General features: G+C 44.7%; 1 protein-coding gene across 5 annotated transcripts; it reads right to left on the bottom strand.

Annotated features, from left to right (window-relative positions):
• Positions 1-3432: 3432 nt before the first annotated feature.
• On the bottom strand, positions 3433-19765 carry card14 (caspase recruitment domain family, member 14). Of its 5 annotated transcripts, none has more exons than XM_081710627.1 (21): positions 19190-19765; positions 18506-18643; positions 18066-18272; positions 17501-17619; positions 16348-16506; positions 15824-15943; positions 15459-15617; positions 14333-14479; positions 13930-14058; positions 13631-13737; positions 12381-12451; positions 11976-12042; positions 11473-11689; positions 10991-11117; positions 9039-9276; positions 8334-8397; positions 6716-6833; positions 6186-6350; positions 5771-5889; positions 5535-5650; positions 3433-5303 (listed from the first exon to the last, which is right to left on the bottom strand). In XM_081710627.1, the coding sequence occupies exons 1-21, from the start codon at positions 19398-19400 to the stop codon at positions 5096-5098; spliced, it is 3006 nt and encodes a 1001-aa protein (XP_081566753.1). In that variant the 5' UTR covers positions 19401-19765; the 3' UTR covers positions 3433-5095. The 5 variants fall into 5 exon arrangements, with proteins under 5 accessions (XP_081566753.1, XP_081566752.1, XP_081566754.1 ...); XM_081710626.1 differs by having other exon boundaries at positions 12381-12454; positions 19190-19764; XM_081710628.1 differs by lacking the exon at positions 19190-19765 and adding an exon at positions 19028-19164 and having other exon boundaries at positions 12381-12454.
• Between the last annotated feature and the right edge of the window lie 632 nt (positions 19766-20397).

Below are 20397 nucleotides of genomic sequence, written 5' to 3'. Positions count from 1 at the left end.
AAAAAAAAAAAAATCCCCACAATGGAAGTAATTAGATTATGCTTTTACTCCAATAAGATAGACAAACCGAGAAATCACACCCCCCGGCAAAAAAAAAGAAAAAGAAAAACAACATTTACATATGTGTAGAACATGATAAAGTGTTAACTGACTGTTGAATTTGGTACATGTACTCTCAGGGTTAAAAACACAACTGACTGTATGTGTGCACATGTGTATATGTGTGGGTGAAGAAAAAAACTCTTGAGTGTGACATCACAGCTATGACCACAGAGAAAACAGAGATGTATCTCACAGGATGACTAGAAAACGCCATCTTTACTGGGAAATCTTAGCACATCATTGTAGTGTCCATTGCTGGCCAGAGGAGGATGGGCCCCCCTTTGAGTCTTGGTTCATCTCCAGGTTTCTTCCTCATGCTCTAGGGAGTTTTTCCTTGCCACTGTCACCCTTGGTTTGCTCACTGGCGGCTTGGACTCGGACATTTGTAAAGCTGCTTTGTGACAACTGTTGTAAAAAGCGCTATAGAAATAAATTTGACTTTGACATTAGCCCGCAGCTGAAAGGTTAAACTACAATGCAAGTCAAGGGGCTTTCAGACTAGCAAAAGGGAATCAGAACAAGCTTTAAGGAATGTTTAAGGAATGTGCGTGTGTTTGCATGTGACATTCAGAGGACTGGTGTGTGTGTGTGTGTGTGTGTGTGTGTACATTTGTAGTGTTTTTGCATTGTATTTATGCCAAAACACAAATTAACATTTGTGTCAAGCATCTGCTGCACCCTGTCACTGTATGTCTCTAATACTGTCTGCCACACACACACACACACACACACACACACACACCCACACACCACTGGGACTGTTTCCCAGCAACAAGAGGGGTTCTGGAACTCCAATGTAAAAAAAAAAAAATCTGTCTCAGAAAGGAAATTGATTCTCTGAACTCCTGTAGAATCATTCAAAGTCAATAAGCCAGCCAGGCACTGCAGTGACTGAGGGTTCCTGTTATCTCTGTCTGTAAACAGTCCAGCTGGCAGAGCGCACGGGGCTGCACACAGTCACATGGGCGAGAATGAGCCGGTCTGCTCACCTTGCATGTCCTCGTTTCGGGTCTCCGTGCGCCATGGCTGTCCTCCTTCTCCTGCCACCCCTCTCTCTGGCTCCCTCTTGTGTCCAGATGTCTCAACAGACAACAAATGGACAAAGAGTCGGCAGCGTGAGACTGACGGCGTTTTTTCCTCCCTCAGGGGCTTTGGTCCAGGTGGCAAAACATCTCCTTAAATGTCTTCACCAAACTATTACAATTCTCTCTGCGCTTAGATGTGCATATTCAATTTGTCACAGTTATGAACCTATTTGCAGTTTATGCCCACGGTTTATTTCAGTCTGGATTTAGACCACATCATGTCACAGAAACCGTGCTAGCAAAGGTAAATAATGATCCACGGATAAAGGATGCACCCGTTTTCTTGTACTGTTAAGATCTTAGTGCTGCATCCAATACCATATACCACAACGTCTTACTGGATAAGATGGAAACACTCATTAGCATTAGAGAACAAGGATTCTCCCATTTGACAGATTTCAGTCAATTTGTCCTTGTACATAATGAATGCTCCGATCTTAGAAAAGTAAAATCTGGTGTTCCACAAGGGTCAGTACTGGGCCCCTATTATTTTCATTCTTTATGCTTTCATTAGGCAAAATCATTTGGAAGCATGACATTAGCTTCCATTGTGCAGATGATGCTCAGTTATATATATTGGCTAATCCTGAAAATGCCTTTACTCTTTAAAATTAAGGGCTGCGTAAAGGAAATAAGGAACTGGATGGCAACCAAGTTCCTCCTTCTAAACTCTGGTTACACTGTGCTGCTACTGCTTGGTCCTGAGGCAATTTATGTAATATTCTACTAAACCTTGATGGCTTTTCAGTAGCACCCATAACTGCTGTAAAAACCTTATTATTGATTCAGATTTATTATTGTCTTTGATCTCTCATTTGATACATATGTAATGTTACATAAACTGCATTTTTCCATTGTTAAACTGGGACATATACTTACCTCATCAGATGCAGAGGAATTGGTCCACACTTTAGTCATGATTGGATTCTTTAAATGGTCTTTTCACTGGATGCTCTAAAATATTATTAAATAAACTCAGAACGACAGCTCGAGTCCAGTCCAGAGCACTTGCTAGAACATTTGACCACATCAGCCAATTTTTTCCAGCTCTGTATTGGCTCACAAATCAAATTTCAAATTAAATTTAAAATTCACTTATTGATGTATAAAGTGCTAAATGACCTGGATCCATAGTATCTGAGTGAACTCACTATATACTATAACCTGCCTCACCCACTCTGTTCTCAAAACGCAGAGTTGCTTAGTTCCTAGAATTAGTAAGATTATAGACAGGGGGTTTGGGGTATGGGGCCTGCACCTATAAAGCCCCTCATCTTCAGGCCTACAGGCTTTAATTTGGGACTCGGACACACTGCTAGGTTTTTCAATCCAGCCTAAAGACTTTCTTGTTTATTCTGGTTAGCTTCCTGTATATAAACATGCAGAACACAGCAGGACCTAGTCATGGTGTTTTCCGGAATTCTGTGCTGTTGATGCTGTTGTCTGGCCCATACATTTGTTCACAGTGATGTGGGTAGAAGACAATGTCTCTGAGCGTCCTCAGGACCGTGGTCACCCTCTGGCCCTCCCTTCCAGTTCTGCTGCTATAGATAAACCTGCCAGATCTGCATGCTGATCACTGGCACGTGTCCGTTGTTCATGGACTCTTCATCTGTTTGGCCATCTTGACAGTTCTAAGAGCATCTTTCTGAGATGATGCCAAAACTGGACTTAGACCAGCTCGTTGGTAACAAAGCATTTAAGGTGATGCCTATAGATGGACTGACGCCGTCACATCCATCCCGCCACCCTGCCATGAACTCCCTCTTGTGTCTTGGTCTTCCCAAGGTTTTTTCCTTAATCCAGGAGTTTTCTCCCTACCACCGTCACCACTGGCTTGCTCATTAGGGATCTGGACCCAAACACCTGTCAAGCTGCTTTGTGACAGCTTGTGTCATAAAAAAATATAAAACACTACAAAAATACATTTCACTTGACATTGAATCCCTGATGACACATAAACACACCCAACAAAAATGGAAGGACTGGACTAGAACTTAAGGGAGAAAAAAAATCCAGCTGCTTTTCCTAATAAAGGATGCGCAGGTAGTTACTGGGTAATAGTTAATACCATGCAGGAATCTCTTAGGTCAGAAACCAGGGGGAAAAAAATCACTTAGAGGTAAAGGAAACCTTCATAACAACTTTAATTATTCTAGTATTAGTTATAGTAAGGTAATTATAGTACTCATTTTAATTAAAACAGGAGGAGGAGGAGGATAAGACGACGACACAGCAGGTCAGAGGACTACTGTTTGTGGTCTTTTGAAAGCCAATTAGAGCAGAGTAAAAATGATTATGTTTGAAAGGTGGAGATGTCAATCAGAACATCTGTCAGAACAGCATGCAAAGGTTAAAAAAAAAAAAAAAAAAAAAAAAAAGTATTGCTGGTTAAAATTGGTCTGAAATGTAAAAAGTAATTTTAAGGACAGATGGGCGAATTGCTTCTGTCAGGGAGATTTTCCTTGCCTCGCTCACCTCAGCTCATTGGGGGCCTGAACGCAGATTCTCTCCATCATACTGTTTCTATAAAGCTGCTTTGTGACAACACGTGCTGTAAAAAGCTCTATACAAATAAATCTGAATTGGATTCAATGTTCTTGTAAAGATTTTAAAATATTTTAATTGTAAAAAAAAATATTGTTATAGTATTTCACTGTACATTTAGTATTAGTAACAAATGTAGATATAACATTATTTCTGCAAAAAAAAATAAATAAAATAGATACAACCAACCAACCCACACACACACACACACACACACACACACACACACACACACACACACACACACACACACACACACACACACACACACACACACACACACATATATATATTACTCTGACAGAAATCTAAAATAAAATAAAATCAATGTCTTAATGAATAAACATAAAATGTGCAAACGTTATGCTGTTCTCTGGCAATCTTTCATCAGCTATGGCAGAGAGGTTCCTTATGAAAGTTGCATTATTCACAGTAACCACTATTGGGTTCATTCACAAAGACCATGCAAGCCCTTCAGCAGGAGTTGTGCACTAAACACCTCACAGACCCAAGACTCCAGCACGCAGCGGTTTTCCAGCCAGCGGGAATGCAGGTTGGGTGGTTCAGGCGAGAGAGCGCACAGCTTCAGTGACGAACCCTTTAGCAGGAAATACCCTGCCCACATCCTTATTCCTGAAATTACTGAGCGTTAAAGCAAACTTTTGTTTTTCTTGGCATTGCGTAGTAATGTGAAGAAAAGTGCGGGTCCAGCTAGATGAGCTGTGAGAAGCTAGTTAGTGTCACCATTAATCAGTAAACATCCAGTTTTCAACCTCAGTGTGTAGCAACTTGAGTCCTGCCTCTGTATTTTTGCTTCAGGCAATTTCTTGTCATATATGTAAATCTACTACACATATGTGTAAAAATTAAATTAAAAAGTAATTCCTAAATATTTTCAGGTTATTTTATGCAAATAATGCATATAACTAATATTTTTTGTGACATTTTTTTGTACAATAACACACTGCATGAGACAACAATAAATACAAATTCTAAATAACGGTCTACAATAATAATTCCATAATTCTAATAACCATCTTTCAAACATTTATGTGACTTTTAAAGATTTATGAGATCAGAGTGTATGTCACGCAGAAAGATGAGCGAAACCGAGATAGACCTGCCAATGTTAGAGCTGTTCCAAACGTGACTGGGCGAACAAGTTATTATTTTGATAATTATTAACAAATTATGCAAATAATAAACAACTGGGTTAGTTATGAACTAAGCAAATGATACATAACACAACTGAAATCACCATGTGAATGAAAGATTCAACAGTTGTTGTTTTTTTTTAAAAAACCTGTTTTTGACTGTGACTTCATCCTTACATTTCGGCAACAAGCGCCCACCTCCAACTCTCACCAGAGATCTGGCTCCACCCAAACTATCTTCCTTTGTTCCTCCTGGACTACGTGCTTTATAGTGTCCACTAGTGTGGCGCTGTCACTCCAGGTGTCTGGAGGAATAGTGCGATAGAGGCAGGGAAGCTTGTCTAGCAGGGGTTCCTCGCTCCGGGAACACTCCAGGAGCTGCGCCTCTGTCAGGCAGCTCTGACGAAGCTTGTGTCTGTGGGTCAAGCAGCACAGAATGACAAAAACGATATGTTTCTGATGTTACGCTTGAAATGAATGACTCGTAAGTAGAGAGGAACTAGAAACCACACATTTGGAGAACTTTCCCCAACTTTGCTTATGTGTTTTAAGGACCACATGGAGTGTAGGGACTCTTGTTATCGCAAAGTTTGGCAACAGCAGGTTTCTGGGTGGGCTCTGATTGGGGGAAGGGGAGGGGGCCTACTTGAATTTGCGAGCACTGCGTTCCGTAGATGCCACAAAGATGATGATCGGGAAGATCTCTGCACGGTGCAGGCGTCGCACGGAGTCCAAACCCAACGGCAGCACACAGTGTGTCCCCTGCAACACACATGCACATTACACACACTGAGTGTCAGATCGATCGATTGATCGATCGATCTATCTATCTATCTTCTGCCTATTTGAGCCTACACTGAGCCTAAGATGAGAGTGACATACTCGTTTCATGATCTTCTCCACGCCGTGCACGGTGTAACAGCAGTGTCTGCTTGAGTCACACTCCTCCAGAACCTCACCCTTCTGCATCTGGACCACATGTTCGGTGACACTCAAGGTCTCTGACAAGGAACAGCACCAGGGAGAGACACAAAGAAGCACAGAGGAGTCAGGCCTGCGGCCCTCACACACGCTAAAGGAGCCACAGAGCACTACGTTCCTTCCCACCCCAACGAATGCGAACGGCGCAGTGGAGGCTGATTGGTCAACAAAGAGCTTTTCAAAGGTGTTTCATTGTAGTTGAAATATCAATATTAAACAACATCTCTGTTTTACAACTTCTCCTCAAAACGTATAATTAAATCTCCTCTGTTAAGCCCTAGTGTTGGGTTACTCTGTTTACGGAGGTGTGCTGTACCTGGCTCACACAGCTGGTAGCCTTCCTGGCCTGCCAGTCGACTATGCAGGACGCGGCCGAGGATTGTGGGAAGCAGGAGGACTGGGCGGCAGACGGGTGGGTAGTGCGGGGTCACCAGTGTGTAGGGCATCAGGATCACACAGCTCCTGGGGGCGTGGCCATTGTCTGTGGGTAAAAACAAGCCAAATGGGTTGGGGCAGCAGATTATGGCTTGAGTGTAGTGTTCTATTGGACTGGGGCAGTAGGGTATGAGTTGAAGGATGTAAAGTATGGGTGAGGGCAGTAGGCGAATGGGCGAGGGTAGTTGTGTGTGGCTTGGGGGCAATAGATTATGGATGGGGGAAGCAGTGTATGGTTAGGGGTTAGTATTGTGTGGCTTGGGGTTAATGGTGTACAGAGTTGGGGGCAGTAGTGTATAGGATTTTAGGGCAGTAGTGTATAGGGTTTTAGGGCAGTAGTGCATAGGGTTTTAGGGCAGTAGTGCATAGGGTTTTAGGCTGTAGCAGTGAGTGGGTATATTTCTCTCTAACCATTGGGTTTGGCATCCTGGCTGTTACTGTCTTCCTCCACACTAACCCACAGCGGGTTCCTTCCCTGCCGCCCCGTGCTAACGATCCGCACTGCTTTCTGTTTCCCCTGCGACCGCTCCTACACTCACACACCCACAGACACACACACAGACACACACACAGACACACACACAGAGCAATAAAAATATTTAAAACACAAACTTTAAAGAAAGCTCCTGGCAATGCATCCTAACATTTTTTTCTCATTAGGCACCAGTAATCATATACCAGTTTAATGTTACACAGTTGTGTAAATGTTTATCTGTTCATGTCTTCAAACGCTATGTAGGACTCCTCTCCGACTCTCTCCAGGTTCAGGCTGGCAGGTTAACAACAGATGGCGTAGGCTCTGAGGTTTATGCTGGGGGATTTCATTACGTTATCAGTTTCTGTCCAAAGTCTGGGCCAACGCTGTTTGTTTCCTGATCACTGACGTCAGGGACAACAACAGCACGTCTTTAATGACTCACTCATTGGCAAGGTTGCCATTAACAGGTCTGTAGATGGAGGGGCTCCTGTGGTTGTTATGATGATGGCTGGAGGCTGCAGTTTTGGTTAGTTTATTTACATCCATGTAGTTTCCACTGCCTTATCTCCCAGAAATATGTTTTATATATATATATATATATATATATATATATATATATATATATATATATATATATATATATATATATATATATATATGTATGTGTGTGTGTGTGTGTGTGTGTGTGTGTGTGTGTGTGTGTGTGTGTGTGTGTGTGTGTGTTCAAGCATGGGTTTTCATGTATTAAAAAAAAGTCATTATTGTATCAAAGATGTTAATCAATCATATTTCAATTACAGTCAAATAATTGATGACACTGATACAGTTACAGTTCACATACAATTAAATCAGTTCAATGACAGATGTATTTACTCTAGGTTAAAAGAAACACGACTCTTAGGGCCCTTTTTCAGAGTGCATCTGATGATGTCTGAATGGGGAACTCTGCACGCTGAGACACGGGACATTCCAGTGGGAGTCCTCTAAAGTGATCGTCTCATCACTGCACCTGACTGTCAGGTCCCTCTCAGTGCAGCTTCATGAGGGCTGCAGCCAGATTGGCCCACAGCTAGATTAGGCCCAGCACCATCAGCAGCGTTCCATCCTGGTATTCTGCTCCATTGCATCTGTTGCTAAATAATCACATTTTCAAGCTAACCCTCATGCCAACGTACACGTCTACATTCAGAGTTTTCCGAACCTGTACTGGAATTTTCAAAAGGGATATTAAAACCTAGATGAGTGTAGATCATTTCTGCCAATACTCATACTGGATTTAAACCAATTTTAGCTTCTTCTGGTTTGGTGGGCTATAGTGTATTATGGTCAAGCCAGAGTCATGGATCCTTTCCACGTCCAAAGTGCCACACGACACAATGTCAAACGTTGACTTTAGTTCGAAAGTTCTGTTTCAGCCTTCAATGGAATAAACATGCAGCCAAAATGGTATTTTTAAAAAATTCCCTTTGACAACACATTGCAAGCCCCTTTTCTCTCATTACACGAGTTGCACCCAATGACCTGGAAGAGATGATACAGGAAGCGTTTTACCTTTGTGTGTGTTCGCTGCTGGTAGGACAAGTCTTCAATAGCTCTAATCAGCAGCCTCTGTGCTCTATGAACACAACAGAAAACATAACAGAAGACACCCTTACTGAACTGATGCAACACCGCCTGACACACTGCAAGAAGTAGGTGAAACCGAAGACTGCACTGAGGTGACAGCATCTGCGCTGTCCATAATCAACACAGAAAATCACTACACTAAAACAGAACATTACGAGAAGCTCTGGAGAGCCCCAGTGTGTTGAGAACAGTGCGTTTAACTGTGCAGTGGTCTCAGGGCTAATTTAACTAATATTAAGAGTTTGCCATATGCTACAGCATGGAGAACGAATCCAACCTACCACTGATCTTATGGTGGTCTTGACATGGCGGTAGCTTGGTTGTGAACGTACATGATGAAGTAATAAGGTAAGAAGGTATCTCCAGTGTCAGGCAACCATTAAGCTGTTCTGGTTTTTTTTAAGCTTGTGGCTGAAATAGCGACCTCTGCTGCTCTCAGACTGCAGCTAAAGAGCTACTGCTCTCTATAACAACTGACATGATCTGTTGAAATCCACCCCCCGCCCCGGATTCTAATCTTGAAAAAAATGTTATTGTCAAACTGGGATAGGTCAGCTATGCTATGGTCAATTCTAAAGATCCATGGCAGCCACTATCCCATTTTCAGATCCAAGATGTCCGTCTGCATACCTGTAATAATTAGGCAGGGTCCCGCTCTTCAGATCCATCAGCTGACAGCTGTGGACCTGACTGGCCCACCAGGAGCCGTCGTTTCCATGGTGAGTGTTCGTCACATGCAGAATGTCGTTACAGGTGACGGATAGGGCCCCAGCCACGCCCCCGGGCAATGACACATTGACGCGTACATAGAAAGAGTCTCCCGATTGGACATCACCTCTCTTCAGCTGCTGCAGAAGACTCTCGTAGGCTGAGGGACAGGGCGAAACGTTATGAGTCATCATCACAGCTAATCACTGGCGCTGCACAAACAAGCGATAACAGCGGGAAAAAGGACATCAGAACCAGCCCTTCCATACTTGCCCTTTGACCTCCCACTGGCCACTAGGCACACTAGCGTTTTTGACAGGAACATGCCCTGTTAAATCCGATCTCACAAAATGCTGAACCGTTTCTTTGATTTATATGCACCATATTTATTTTATTTTTATATAATAAATAATTTTATAAAAATAAATAATTTTATAAAAATTTAGCTGGAAGTCAATAACAGGACGTTCATTTTCAAAACACAGCTTCACTGAGAGCCACAGTTCTGAAGCTTCAATTTTCAAACTAGTTTAATCAAGATTGTTATAAGATAGTGTCTCCTCTAATTTAGTGATATTTGTTGCATTAAAAACTACATCTATGAATTTAATTAGTGCTGATTACAAACGTATTTTACACTGCCCAGGATCAAGGTTGTCAAATTCTTTAAATTATCATCAACACGTGCAACATTTTTGCTGGTACTCTTAGACCATGGTTCCATCCGCTGGACCTTCTCCTTTGTTCTGCCTGCGCTTAATCCAGGTCACATAAACCTCTGACCTTAAGTTTATACAAGTGTCCAGTGCTACTCTTTTTTTCCTTATGCCACCTTAACTGCTCATTAAAGGTGTAAAAAAAGGGTGTTTTAATCTGGACTCCAGATCCAAAATCCACTCCTGGATCTTGTGATTTGTTGCCACTGTTGGGCCCCTTAGCAAGACCCTTAAGCCTCAATTACTCAAGTTGTGTTAAGTCATAATTGTAAATTGCTTTGGATAAAAGGGTCAGCTAAATGCTGCAGATGTAGTTGATTTGTGCTATTAGAACACAGGCATCCGAATGCCCTTGAGTTACAGGTGGTTCGGATTTGCCACGCCCACTGTTTTATCAGCTCTGCCTCCAGTTTCCAGCAAAGCCACTTTGTGTCAGGGCAGAAAGCGCTGCATAAATGAGCAACTGATTCACTTAAGCGTCATGCTTCATCCCTGGGAGGCCACCCTCAGTTGTACTCTCAGCTAATTAGCGAGCCATTTATGGGCCGCATTGCGTGCGTCAGAGCATAACAAAGTCAGGTACAGAGTGGAATGAAGACAATAGGTGCATCGCGTGAGATGACACGTTTGCAGAGATGCAGATATACCTGTCGACCCAGTCTCGCTGGAAATCACGGGAAACGTGCAAATTACACCAGTGGCTTAAATAACAGTTATAGTTATAGCAAAAAGAATAGCAAACAATAGCAAAAAGAAGCAAAATCACTGAAAGGCACTGTGTGTGTGTGTGTGCATGCGCACCTTATGAGGGAGTGTGTCTAAATGTCCAGAGAAATATTATTAAAGCATTATTAAAACTTGCTATGTACACTTATGACTCATATTGAAACGACAGTATATCGGTGTGTGTGTGTGTGTGTGTGTGTGTGTGTGTGTGTGTGTGTGTGCGCATTAAGAGCGAGGTTTTCATGCATCTAAATGTGCAGAGAAATTTCATGTGTCTAAAGGTCATGGTGAAACTACACAGTGTATGTAGAAGACCAGTTTAAAACTGAATTAATTTTAATGTGCTGAGATTTCTGATCTGTGTGAACACCCATGTGGTGGAGTGTGTGTTCATGTGCATATGCGCGCTTGCATACGTGCACTTGCGCTTACCGTCCTGTTTGGGTCGGACCGAGAGGCTGCAGGGTCCCCTCACCTGAGCCAGGGCCCAGAGAGCCTCCTCCATGGTGGAATCTTCCAGAACCATCCGCAAGGCTCGCTGATCCAGCTCACACTTCACCTGGAAAGTCAGAACCGAGCAGACAGGGAGGGAGATGAAAGCTCAGTTGGACAGAAGGACGAGAAAACGTCACCATCTTACAGCGCTGCAAGGCTGTAAACATGTAGGATGTAGTAAGGGGGCATTCGTAGTAAGCGCGTGGTAGATACCGTTCTACTCCTACCCTGCCTTTGGGTTTATATCCCCATTCCAGGGAAATTTTAGGGGTATGTTTCCAGGTCAGAATTAACAAATTTAAAACTAGAACTCCAGGTCTCACAAAGAATTATAAAATTATTAGACAGTCAGCCAGTTTGATAGCTGAGCGCTGGATTGTTAAAAGATGTAGACACACATGCGTGCAGGTGCGTAGTACCTCCAAGATCTGAGCACCTGGACTGATACCAGCAACGCTGGCGGCTGACCCCTCAGTGACCTGGTGCACAAACACACCCGTCTTGTTGCCGCCGATCACCTGCAGCTGGCTCAAGAGCGCCTCTGCCTGGAAGGAAAATGTCAGTGCTCGGCCCATGATCCGCAGAGCCTGGGGACGGGTGCGCACCAGGAAAGGAGGAGCAGAGGTTCGCAAGACACTGAGAGAGGCGATGAGACGAGGCGAGACGAGAAGACAGAAGGAAAAGGCAGGACAGGGGAGAGTAGAAAAGAAGATCTGATAAATACTTTAGCCTACATTGTCTATGCCACACACAGATAAATGCCATAAATGCCAAGTTTTGAATTTAGAAAAAAAAAAACGCTATTGTTATTTTTTTACCTCTTTTCATGGGGGGCGGGAAGAAAAAAAAGAAAAAAAAAACGCACTCTAGTGTGGATCACAAGCGTCTGGTTGTTGGTTTATGTCTGCAAGTGTTCACTTACCCGTTGAGTTCTGCGGTGCACCTGGAGCGCAGAGAGGGGGAAGACACAGGCGGTTTCGCCTCCTCCTCTAAAATGAATTAAAATAGTTCCCATTAGCATGTGGGCGCCAGCAGCTGTGGGTCAGAGGTCACGGCGCAAAGGTCGTGGGTTTGAACCTGGTTGATGGCTAATGTCACATTGGCCTTAAGTGCAAATGTTAATGTAAAGCTAAAACACTGAATAGTTCTGTTCACCAGCCACTCATAGCAAAGTTTCCTTTAAATCAACACACACGCTCCGCGCGCACACTGAACACAAGCAAAAAAAAAACAAACAAATCATAACATTTGCTGGGTCATAAACAGTGGGGCAATGTGGCACTGAGGAATGCAGAAATGAGCTGTGTGTGTATGTGTGTGTATTTACCTTGAGGCACAAAAACAAAATCACTCTCCAGATCCAGCAGACAGAAGGATGAGTCATCTGTGGGCTCCTGACTGCTGGAGAAATAAGACGGTGTCTCTCTTCATTCAGGCTGCTTGCTATCTTGAGCTTATTAAAATGACCACAATGCCTCTGTGCTTCTTTACACCACACCAACTCACTAGCTGTCTTCTTGCTCTTTCCTCCATCATTAATGATTTAATGAGTTTGTAGGAGGTTCTGTATAATTATTTAAATACACACCTTTGAGGAACTTACAAAATGGAAAATATACAAAATGTTATATGCTAATTGTTTTTGCAACTACCAAAAGTGTATTTCAGCAGGTTTCTGCATGGTCAGTAGATATAAATTTAAGAAAATATAAGTATTTCATTTTCTAAATCTATTTGGATGTTTATTTGATTAAGTTTGATTTTGCAGTTTTAGTAAATAATAAGCAAATTAACTGAAACATGTCTATGATCTATTAAACTGTAATAGATTAATTAGGCATTGGTTTTTTATTTTTTATGAAAAACCTATTTCTACTGCCTGCATCGAGAGGTCATGAACTCCTACAGAATGAAAACTGCCCTATATAATCACCTCACAAAGGTGATCAGTACATGCTTTCATAACCTACTTCCTGCAAACATCCTGACAGGGTCTCAGAAGCTGAAGAAGACCAGTGCATTGCACGGTCGTACTTACCACTACCACACGAACCGGGCACCGTTAAGAGCGGTACATCCGCTTCAGAGGTTTCCTAATTCCGTATTTCGAACGTGCAACATTATTACCTACAGGGTAACGCTGAAACGAGCAGTTTAAACACCGAGCGCGGTACAGCCTTGGAACCCTAATCATTAATCTACCTGCAGGACACCTTGCTCAGTTTGGAAACGTCCGAGACTTTTGCATGGGAACACCGCCCTCCTCGGTGACGCAGACGGAACGTGCCGTTGCCTGCTCCTTTACTAGGCTGGTTGCTGGGCAACGAGGTTAAGCACTAAGGTGCTCAGGGGTCCTGCAGCACACCGCAGTACATGTCCAAGACCCCGCAGGTCCTAAAAGCTGTAGTTATGCAAGGTGTGGCATGAGATCGAGGATGGCGGCCTGTCTTTTTGCGAGTCATGTAATTCAGGATGCCTGTAATCTGGGTGAACAGATCTCCTTTTCATTTATAACAGGTCATAAGCTCACCTGTTCAGGTGTAAATGTGTGGTGAGGTATACCGGTGTTGGCCTCACCTGTGGTCATCAAACTGTGGGTCGATCTCTCTCCTGCGCAGTGACTCTGAACATGGAGGCTCCACCATACTGGACCGTACACTGCTGAAACCATCTTCACTGCATTGCTGTAGGACAGTACACACACACACACACACACACACACACACACACCCTTATACTATCTGTCAGTCACACAGCAATATGATATAAACCCACAAACAGCCTTTGTGTGGGCAGTGCTGGGTAATACCATACTCATGAAGCGAATGTAGGGATGTCCTCCTATGCCATGTTCATACAGCCTTCATAAGACATACCTTTGCAGACTCGAAGGAGGCACCAGGGGGGAGGGCGTTCAGGCGTCGCAGCTTGGGCCGGCCTGGTGGGGTGGAGGGCGTGCCTTCACTGCTAGACCCCATGCTGCTCTGCCAGCTAAACTGCCTTTCCTGCACACAGAACAGACGGCGCAGTCAGAAGGCCCACCGATGCATCATTTCTCTGATATACCGGTCCGATATTCTCCACTTAGGACCGACGAGAAACGTTTTAACAGCCTCATGTAGGAGTGGAAATGGTCACCGAGTTTTGTTTTGTTTTTGAATAAACAAATGAATAAATGAATATATAATGAATAATTATGCATATTGAACGATTATGCATAAAAATTGAATGCATAGGGAATATGGGGTGCAGAGGACGAGTTGGATGGAGGCCACTCACCGTGGAGCTGTTGGGCGGTGTGTGGGTGTTCAGGGCTTTGAGGGTGAACACCTTTTCCTGCAGCTCTACCAGCTGGCCCCTTAGCGTGTCCTTCTCTGCCAAGCTGCATGCTATCTGGGCCTGCGCTTCGTCACGGGCCAGGTAGGCCTGCCAACACACACGGACGCCCGTTACATGCGCGCACGCACACAACACACAGTGCTTCCGAGTAATCACAGAAAACCCAGTCCTTTGTTTGTTTGTTTTTTCGTATTAAAAAGAGACACCTCCAGAGAGAACATTTTAAGTTTCATCTGTTTTTTCAAGCCATCAAAGTTATTTGTGGAATGTGATCTGGGTGAGTGACAGCTGTCTTTGTGCAGATGTCAGGGATTTCATCAGCAAAAAGTTCTCTCCTTCTTGGCCGGGTTCTGTCATCAAGATTTATGGTGGTGTTTTCCACTGCAGGTGAAGCCCTGTGTCAGACGTACTGAATCCTCCACTGAAACTAGTTTCACATGCTTCACACCAGTGGCCCCAATGTCACGCCTGGGGAAACACTAACATATTACTCTGGCTGATCTGTTCACTCTAAAAATAGCCTTAAGGAGGAAAAGGCATCTCTCATTATTCCTCCATCCAAAAGAAGGAGAAAACAGTCAACTGAGGCTGCACATAGCACTACTGGGATTTCAACCCAGGTCTCCCCGGCAAACATTTATGCTGCTGCCATCGTGCACGTTACACTCACGTTTGTCTCGTTACGTCCCTACTTGGAACCTCGTCGAACCGTCGCTGATCAAAATCACCAGCTCGGAATTACACTGGAATTACAGAGTCACGTTCGGCGGTGTTAAGGACACGGAGCAAGCGGATGCCACGGTGACCGCTGGGCTCGGGGCTACTCCACTCTTGAGTCAACACAGACAGCGAAGAATGAGGAAGTGAAAGGAGCGGTCGCGCTGTAGGCCACCTGTCCCGCAGCAGCAGGAAGAAGAAGAGGGGCCAAAAATAGGCAGGTGAACTTCCCGTAAACAAAAAAGCGTAAAAACAAACAAACAATAGGAAAGACGAGTGCGTGGCTGGTTGATCTTGGTCCAGGTTTGTTTGTGTCGAAACACGGACCGCTCGCAGCGCTGGGTCTCACATGGCAGGCTCGGGGGCCCGAGGCGGGACTGACCCGGTCACGCTCGGTCTGCAGGTCGCTCAGCTGGCTCTGGAACACAGTGCTCTTCTGCTGATACATCTCACAGTCCAGGGAGAGCTTCTGCACCTGGAGTGCCAGACACGCCTTCTCCTCCAAAAGCTAGAGAGAGAGTAACAGAACATCATTATTCATGCAAAGACTAGCATACTGGCTTGAACAGACTGCATGTTAACATATACTGAATAAATGAAAAGTAACAGCTAAAGAACAATTTCTTTAACATTTCACATCCTTAAACTTTCACACTTGACAGAGGAGGTGGCCTGTGTGTGTATACAGTGAGAGTTTGTGTGTGTGTGTGTGACCTCGTCTCTCTGGCGCGTGAGGGCCTCATTCTCCTCATACAGTCCCCTCAGCTGCTCAGCAAGCTCTGACCGTCGGTCTCGTGCCTCCTTCAGGTCCTGGGCTAGGATATCCTGACATGCCTGAGACACACACACACACACACACACACACACACACACACACACACACACACACAAGCCATTCTTCATCTGATATGATGAACGTGTTGACATCCTTACTGTTGAGAATGAGTGTGATTGTGATTTCCTGTCCAGTATTTTTAACTCTTTGCTGCCAGTAGCGATGTAACTCTGTACGCTTTGAAATGAACTTGAAATTGAATTGAGATTCTCTCATCAGTGTGCTTTAATGTTCCCATTGGTATGGCTGTCACCAAGGAGACTTTTCTGACTGGTGTGATTTACTAACCAGCATTATTTATTCCTCACCAGTGTGATTTATTCTCAACGAGTGTGATTCATTCCTGTCCAGTGTGATTCATTCCTGTCCAGTGTGATTTTCTACCAAGTGTGATGTCTCTCACCGGTGAGATCTTCTCGGCCTCCAGCAGCTGCCTGCGCAGGGCGTTGATCTCATTCCGCAGACGCTGGGTCTCGCTGGGGGAGACGCTTTTTAGAGAGCACTGCCTCTGGAACTCTGTCTCTGACTGAGCTTTCTGCAGCTCACACTGCAACTGGTACACCTGAGACAGACAGACAGACAGACAGACAGACAGGGAGAGATAGACACAGGGAGAGAGAGAGAGAGAGAGAGAGAGAGAGACTTTTGCTAAAGGAATAAATGCTTTCAGTAATTAAGTAAACAATTGCGTGAGTAAACAATCACCTTTTTATGACCCACACACACACAGAAAAACATTCAGTAATAAAAATACCAGTGTATGGCCAGACACTTGGCACATACGCTAATATCATAACATTTTTCTACAACATTATTGCTGAGGGGAGAGAGAGAGAACAGCATGGAAAAAATAGTGCACCTAGAGACTCTCACCTGTGTTTTAACTACAAAACGCGCAGGGCCCCAGGGTGATGTCACCAAACACCTTCAATCCTGTTCTCTGCTTTCTAAAGTTAAACACAAGCTTCGCTACGCCTCTAACCGCGGGGTGGGGGGTGTTAATCAATAAAAATAAAGACATTTCTATCAATTATTAGCAAAATTGCATGCTTCTGGTGAAAAAAGGATTACTGTTTTAACTTGCATACCCTGGGTGCCTTAACATTTTTAGTTAGCTGAATTATTAATAATTAACCTTCTTACTCAAATTTCAGTGAACTATTTTTTAAAGCAGCTCAGCTACTCATGTTTTTAAAGTTTTTTTTTTTTTTTTTAAACAGTGCACCAAGTTAATCTCGACAGAGGCCATAATAAGGCAGCGTATTAGTCACGAGCTCCTACACAGTGGGCGCCTGCTTCTATTGATTTTATTCATTTCCTTACAGTGCAGGCCGGTATGGGGCCAATAATGATAAGAATGGCGTGCTGACTGACTGTATAACGCTTATTGAGGAAGCACCCGAATGGAGGAATGGTGCTCGCGCTCGTAGCAGATAAGTGTCCCCCAGGTGCCGCACGACGCCGAACAGAAAGAGCCAAAATGGAGGCGAAGGGGATCCACCCAGAGCAGGTACAATTCACCACATCACATACAGCACACACACACTCACACTCACCTGCAGGTTCAGGTCTCTGCAGCGGATGTTCTCAGTAGCCTTCTCCTCTACTGCTGCAGCGTATCTCACATAGAGATCACACTTCTCATCCTTCAGCTGCAGTAGGTCTCTGTGCATTGCTAAACACACACGCACCATTGTACTATTTAAAACAAAATCAACCAACCCATAATATATCTTACACACACGCATACTGAGCACACATATTCTGCTACCACTCTAAAAACGTACTTACACTGACACACACGTGCACACACAATCGTACTGTTTTCTGTGCACACAAAGCCCTGGATTAAAATATATATTTTCAGCACCAGAATCCACAGCAAGGGTGTAATTTAGATAATGTGAGTTCAGAAAAGCCTGTGTGTGTGCGTGTGTGTATGTATGTGTGTGTGTAGTCCTGAAAGGTAGTCTCAGCATCATGTGAAGATGAAAAATGCATCTCGTGTGTTTCCTCCAAGATATCGCATGACAAGACCCAGCATGGCATGAGACCCTATCCTATATGAAACTGCCCCACGTGAGATCCAGCTCTGCGTGAGACTCAGCCTTGCACGAGCACCTGCAAAATGGTTGCGCAGCCGCGTGTGTTCAGCCTGCAGCTGCGTCTGCTCCTGGCCCTGCTGTAGCGCCTGCGACAGCGTGCCCTCCAGGCTGCAGCAGCGCGAGCGCTGAAGCACCGCCTCCTCGCGGGCCTCCTGCAGCTCCTTCTGCATGCTCGTCACAGCACGCACCAAATACTCGGTTAACTCTGAGTACTTTATCAGGCCTGCCCGGGGGGGGGGGGGGGGGGGTTGAGAGAAAGAAAGAGAGAGGGGATAGAGAGAGAGCACGAGAGAGACAGACAGACAGACAGAGAGAGAGAGAGAGAGAGAAACAGAGAGAGAGGGGGAGTGAGACAACGAGGTAGAGAAGGCGAGAGAGAGGGAGAGAGTGTTTTTAATGTGTTTGGTCTTAGCTAAAACTCCATCAGTGTAATGTCGGCAATAGGCACTGCCTCACCGCTGAATCCAGACGGCTCCGTGCTGGGCTTCCGGCCGGTCACCTGTGTGTACAGGCACGGGTAGTGGATCATCAGACTGTCCAGCAGAGCTACAGCTCCATTCCGGCCCTGGATACGGAGCAGATCCAGCATGTGGCCTGCAAAACCAACAGGGCTAACATGGTGAACATTACACTCTAGGCACACCAACCTGCGCTTCCACAGATACATCATTCACCAACTATTCCAGCCTTTACCTGAGGGCATACCGAGCAAATCAAGATCAAGTTTTTGAACTTGTCCATATCAACATTTCAGTGACCATATCAACATCTTCAGTCAATTAATTCCTTCCTCGTGAACTACTGAAACTTAATACGTAAACTCCACAAAATCGCCATATACACTAAACAGTCTTCACGACCACAAGATCACGTCCCCACTTACAGTATCACGCATGAAAATCTCCAACGCTCAGAGCGATTTTCACCATTTAAACAGTGAGCGGGATTTTTAAGGGAGGCCTTTTGAAAACAGTTTACCTCCTCCATTTCAAGACAACGCTGCCGTTCTTTCCAATTCAAAGTTATTATCCGTTCTTAACATCCACACCTTCCAGTGTGAACCCACGAGCCCTTTAACAAATAATAACAGACTACTCATTACACTTCCAGGCTGTATCATGTGCGTGCCGGCGGACTCACTCGTCCTCATGCAGCGGTTCGTGAACTTCAGGCACGTGAGTATCTCGTCCTCGTCCAGGTCCGTGAGCACACGCGCCTGGCGCAGGTACGGGATCAATATGTCCGCGCGCACTCCCAGGGAGATCGCGTGGCGGTTATCGTTAATCAGATCCCACAGCTCCTCTTCGCCCATGTCCTTAAGGTCCAGGGTCCCCACGACACCCTCCGCCATACTGACACGGAGGAGCCAAAAAAAGAAAAAGACAACAGAAGAGATGGCAGATCTGAAGGGCAGTGAGACGAGTTTAAAGGCAGTGAGGCGAGTTTAGACTGAGCAGCCTCCGCCTGCGTCTCTTCCACGCCCACAGTGCGTGAGAAAACCTGTAAGACCGGGAGCGCCGTTTCCTCGACGCCGCGGTCGCACACACTTATCGCTGTCTCCGCCCCTCTCTCTCACGCTCAATGTGTGGTTTTTGTGTTTTTTGGGGTTTTTTTCTCTCAAAAAACCCATCCAGCGTGTGAATAGGGCTCAGGGACAATCGGCTTTCTCAGCGTGTCTCATTACACCGGTGTTGTTTACCGCATTAACCAGTAGCAACCGTAACAACACCAACAACCAATAACACTAACAACCAGTAACAAACCAGTAACAACCACTAACAACCATTAACAGAGACTGTATTTACACAGCAAACCACGCACAGGACACGCCGCACGCAGACCCACGTCCCCAGTGTTTGTGTTCTGTGGAGGTTTATTAATGAGTTATCTCAACACAGCAAACCAAACAGAGCCACAGCGCGGGGTCATAGTCCCGCAGGCCGCAGGAAATGAAAAAAGCGGCTGATATTGCAGGAAGAATGCCGCGAAGGACACCGCGTGCAAGAACCTACGCACGTCGCGGTGGCACGCGCCGCAAGCAAACACGCGGCGGAGGAAGGTGACAGTTTACAAGATTTTTCCAAACGATAAACCAACGATAAAGTGACTGATCCCGTATATTTACTCGAATTAATAACACCTGTGCCTGCAGCTGCATTCCGAGAGCGACAGGTAAACACAGTTCTAACCATGAAGGCATCCTCCAGTATTATATGAGATCAATCAAATCTTTCAGTAGGCCTAATGTATTGAATTGAATGAAAAGAATCATATATTTTTTTTCAAAAACACATTTTACACATATTACAATACTCAGATTCTTCTTCTTCTTTTTATTTATTTTTTTT

The sequence above is a fragment of the Electrophorus electricus genome, chromosome 3 (genome assembly GCF_041902795.1).
Source record: "Electrophorus electricus isolate QZ-2024a chromosome 3, ASM4190279v1, whole genome shotgun sequence".
NCBI lineage: Eukaryota > Metazoa > Chordata > Actinopteri > Gymnotiformes > Gymnotidae > Electrophorus > Electrophorus electricus.
The sequence above is the reverse complement of the archived record's forward strand: the minus strand, read 5'-3'. Positions and strand labels throughout refer to the sequence as shown.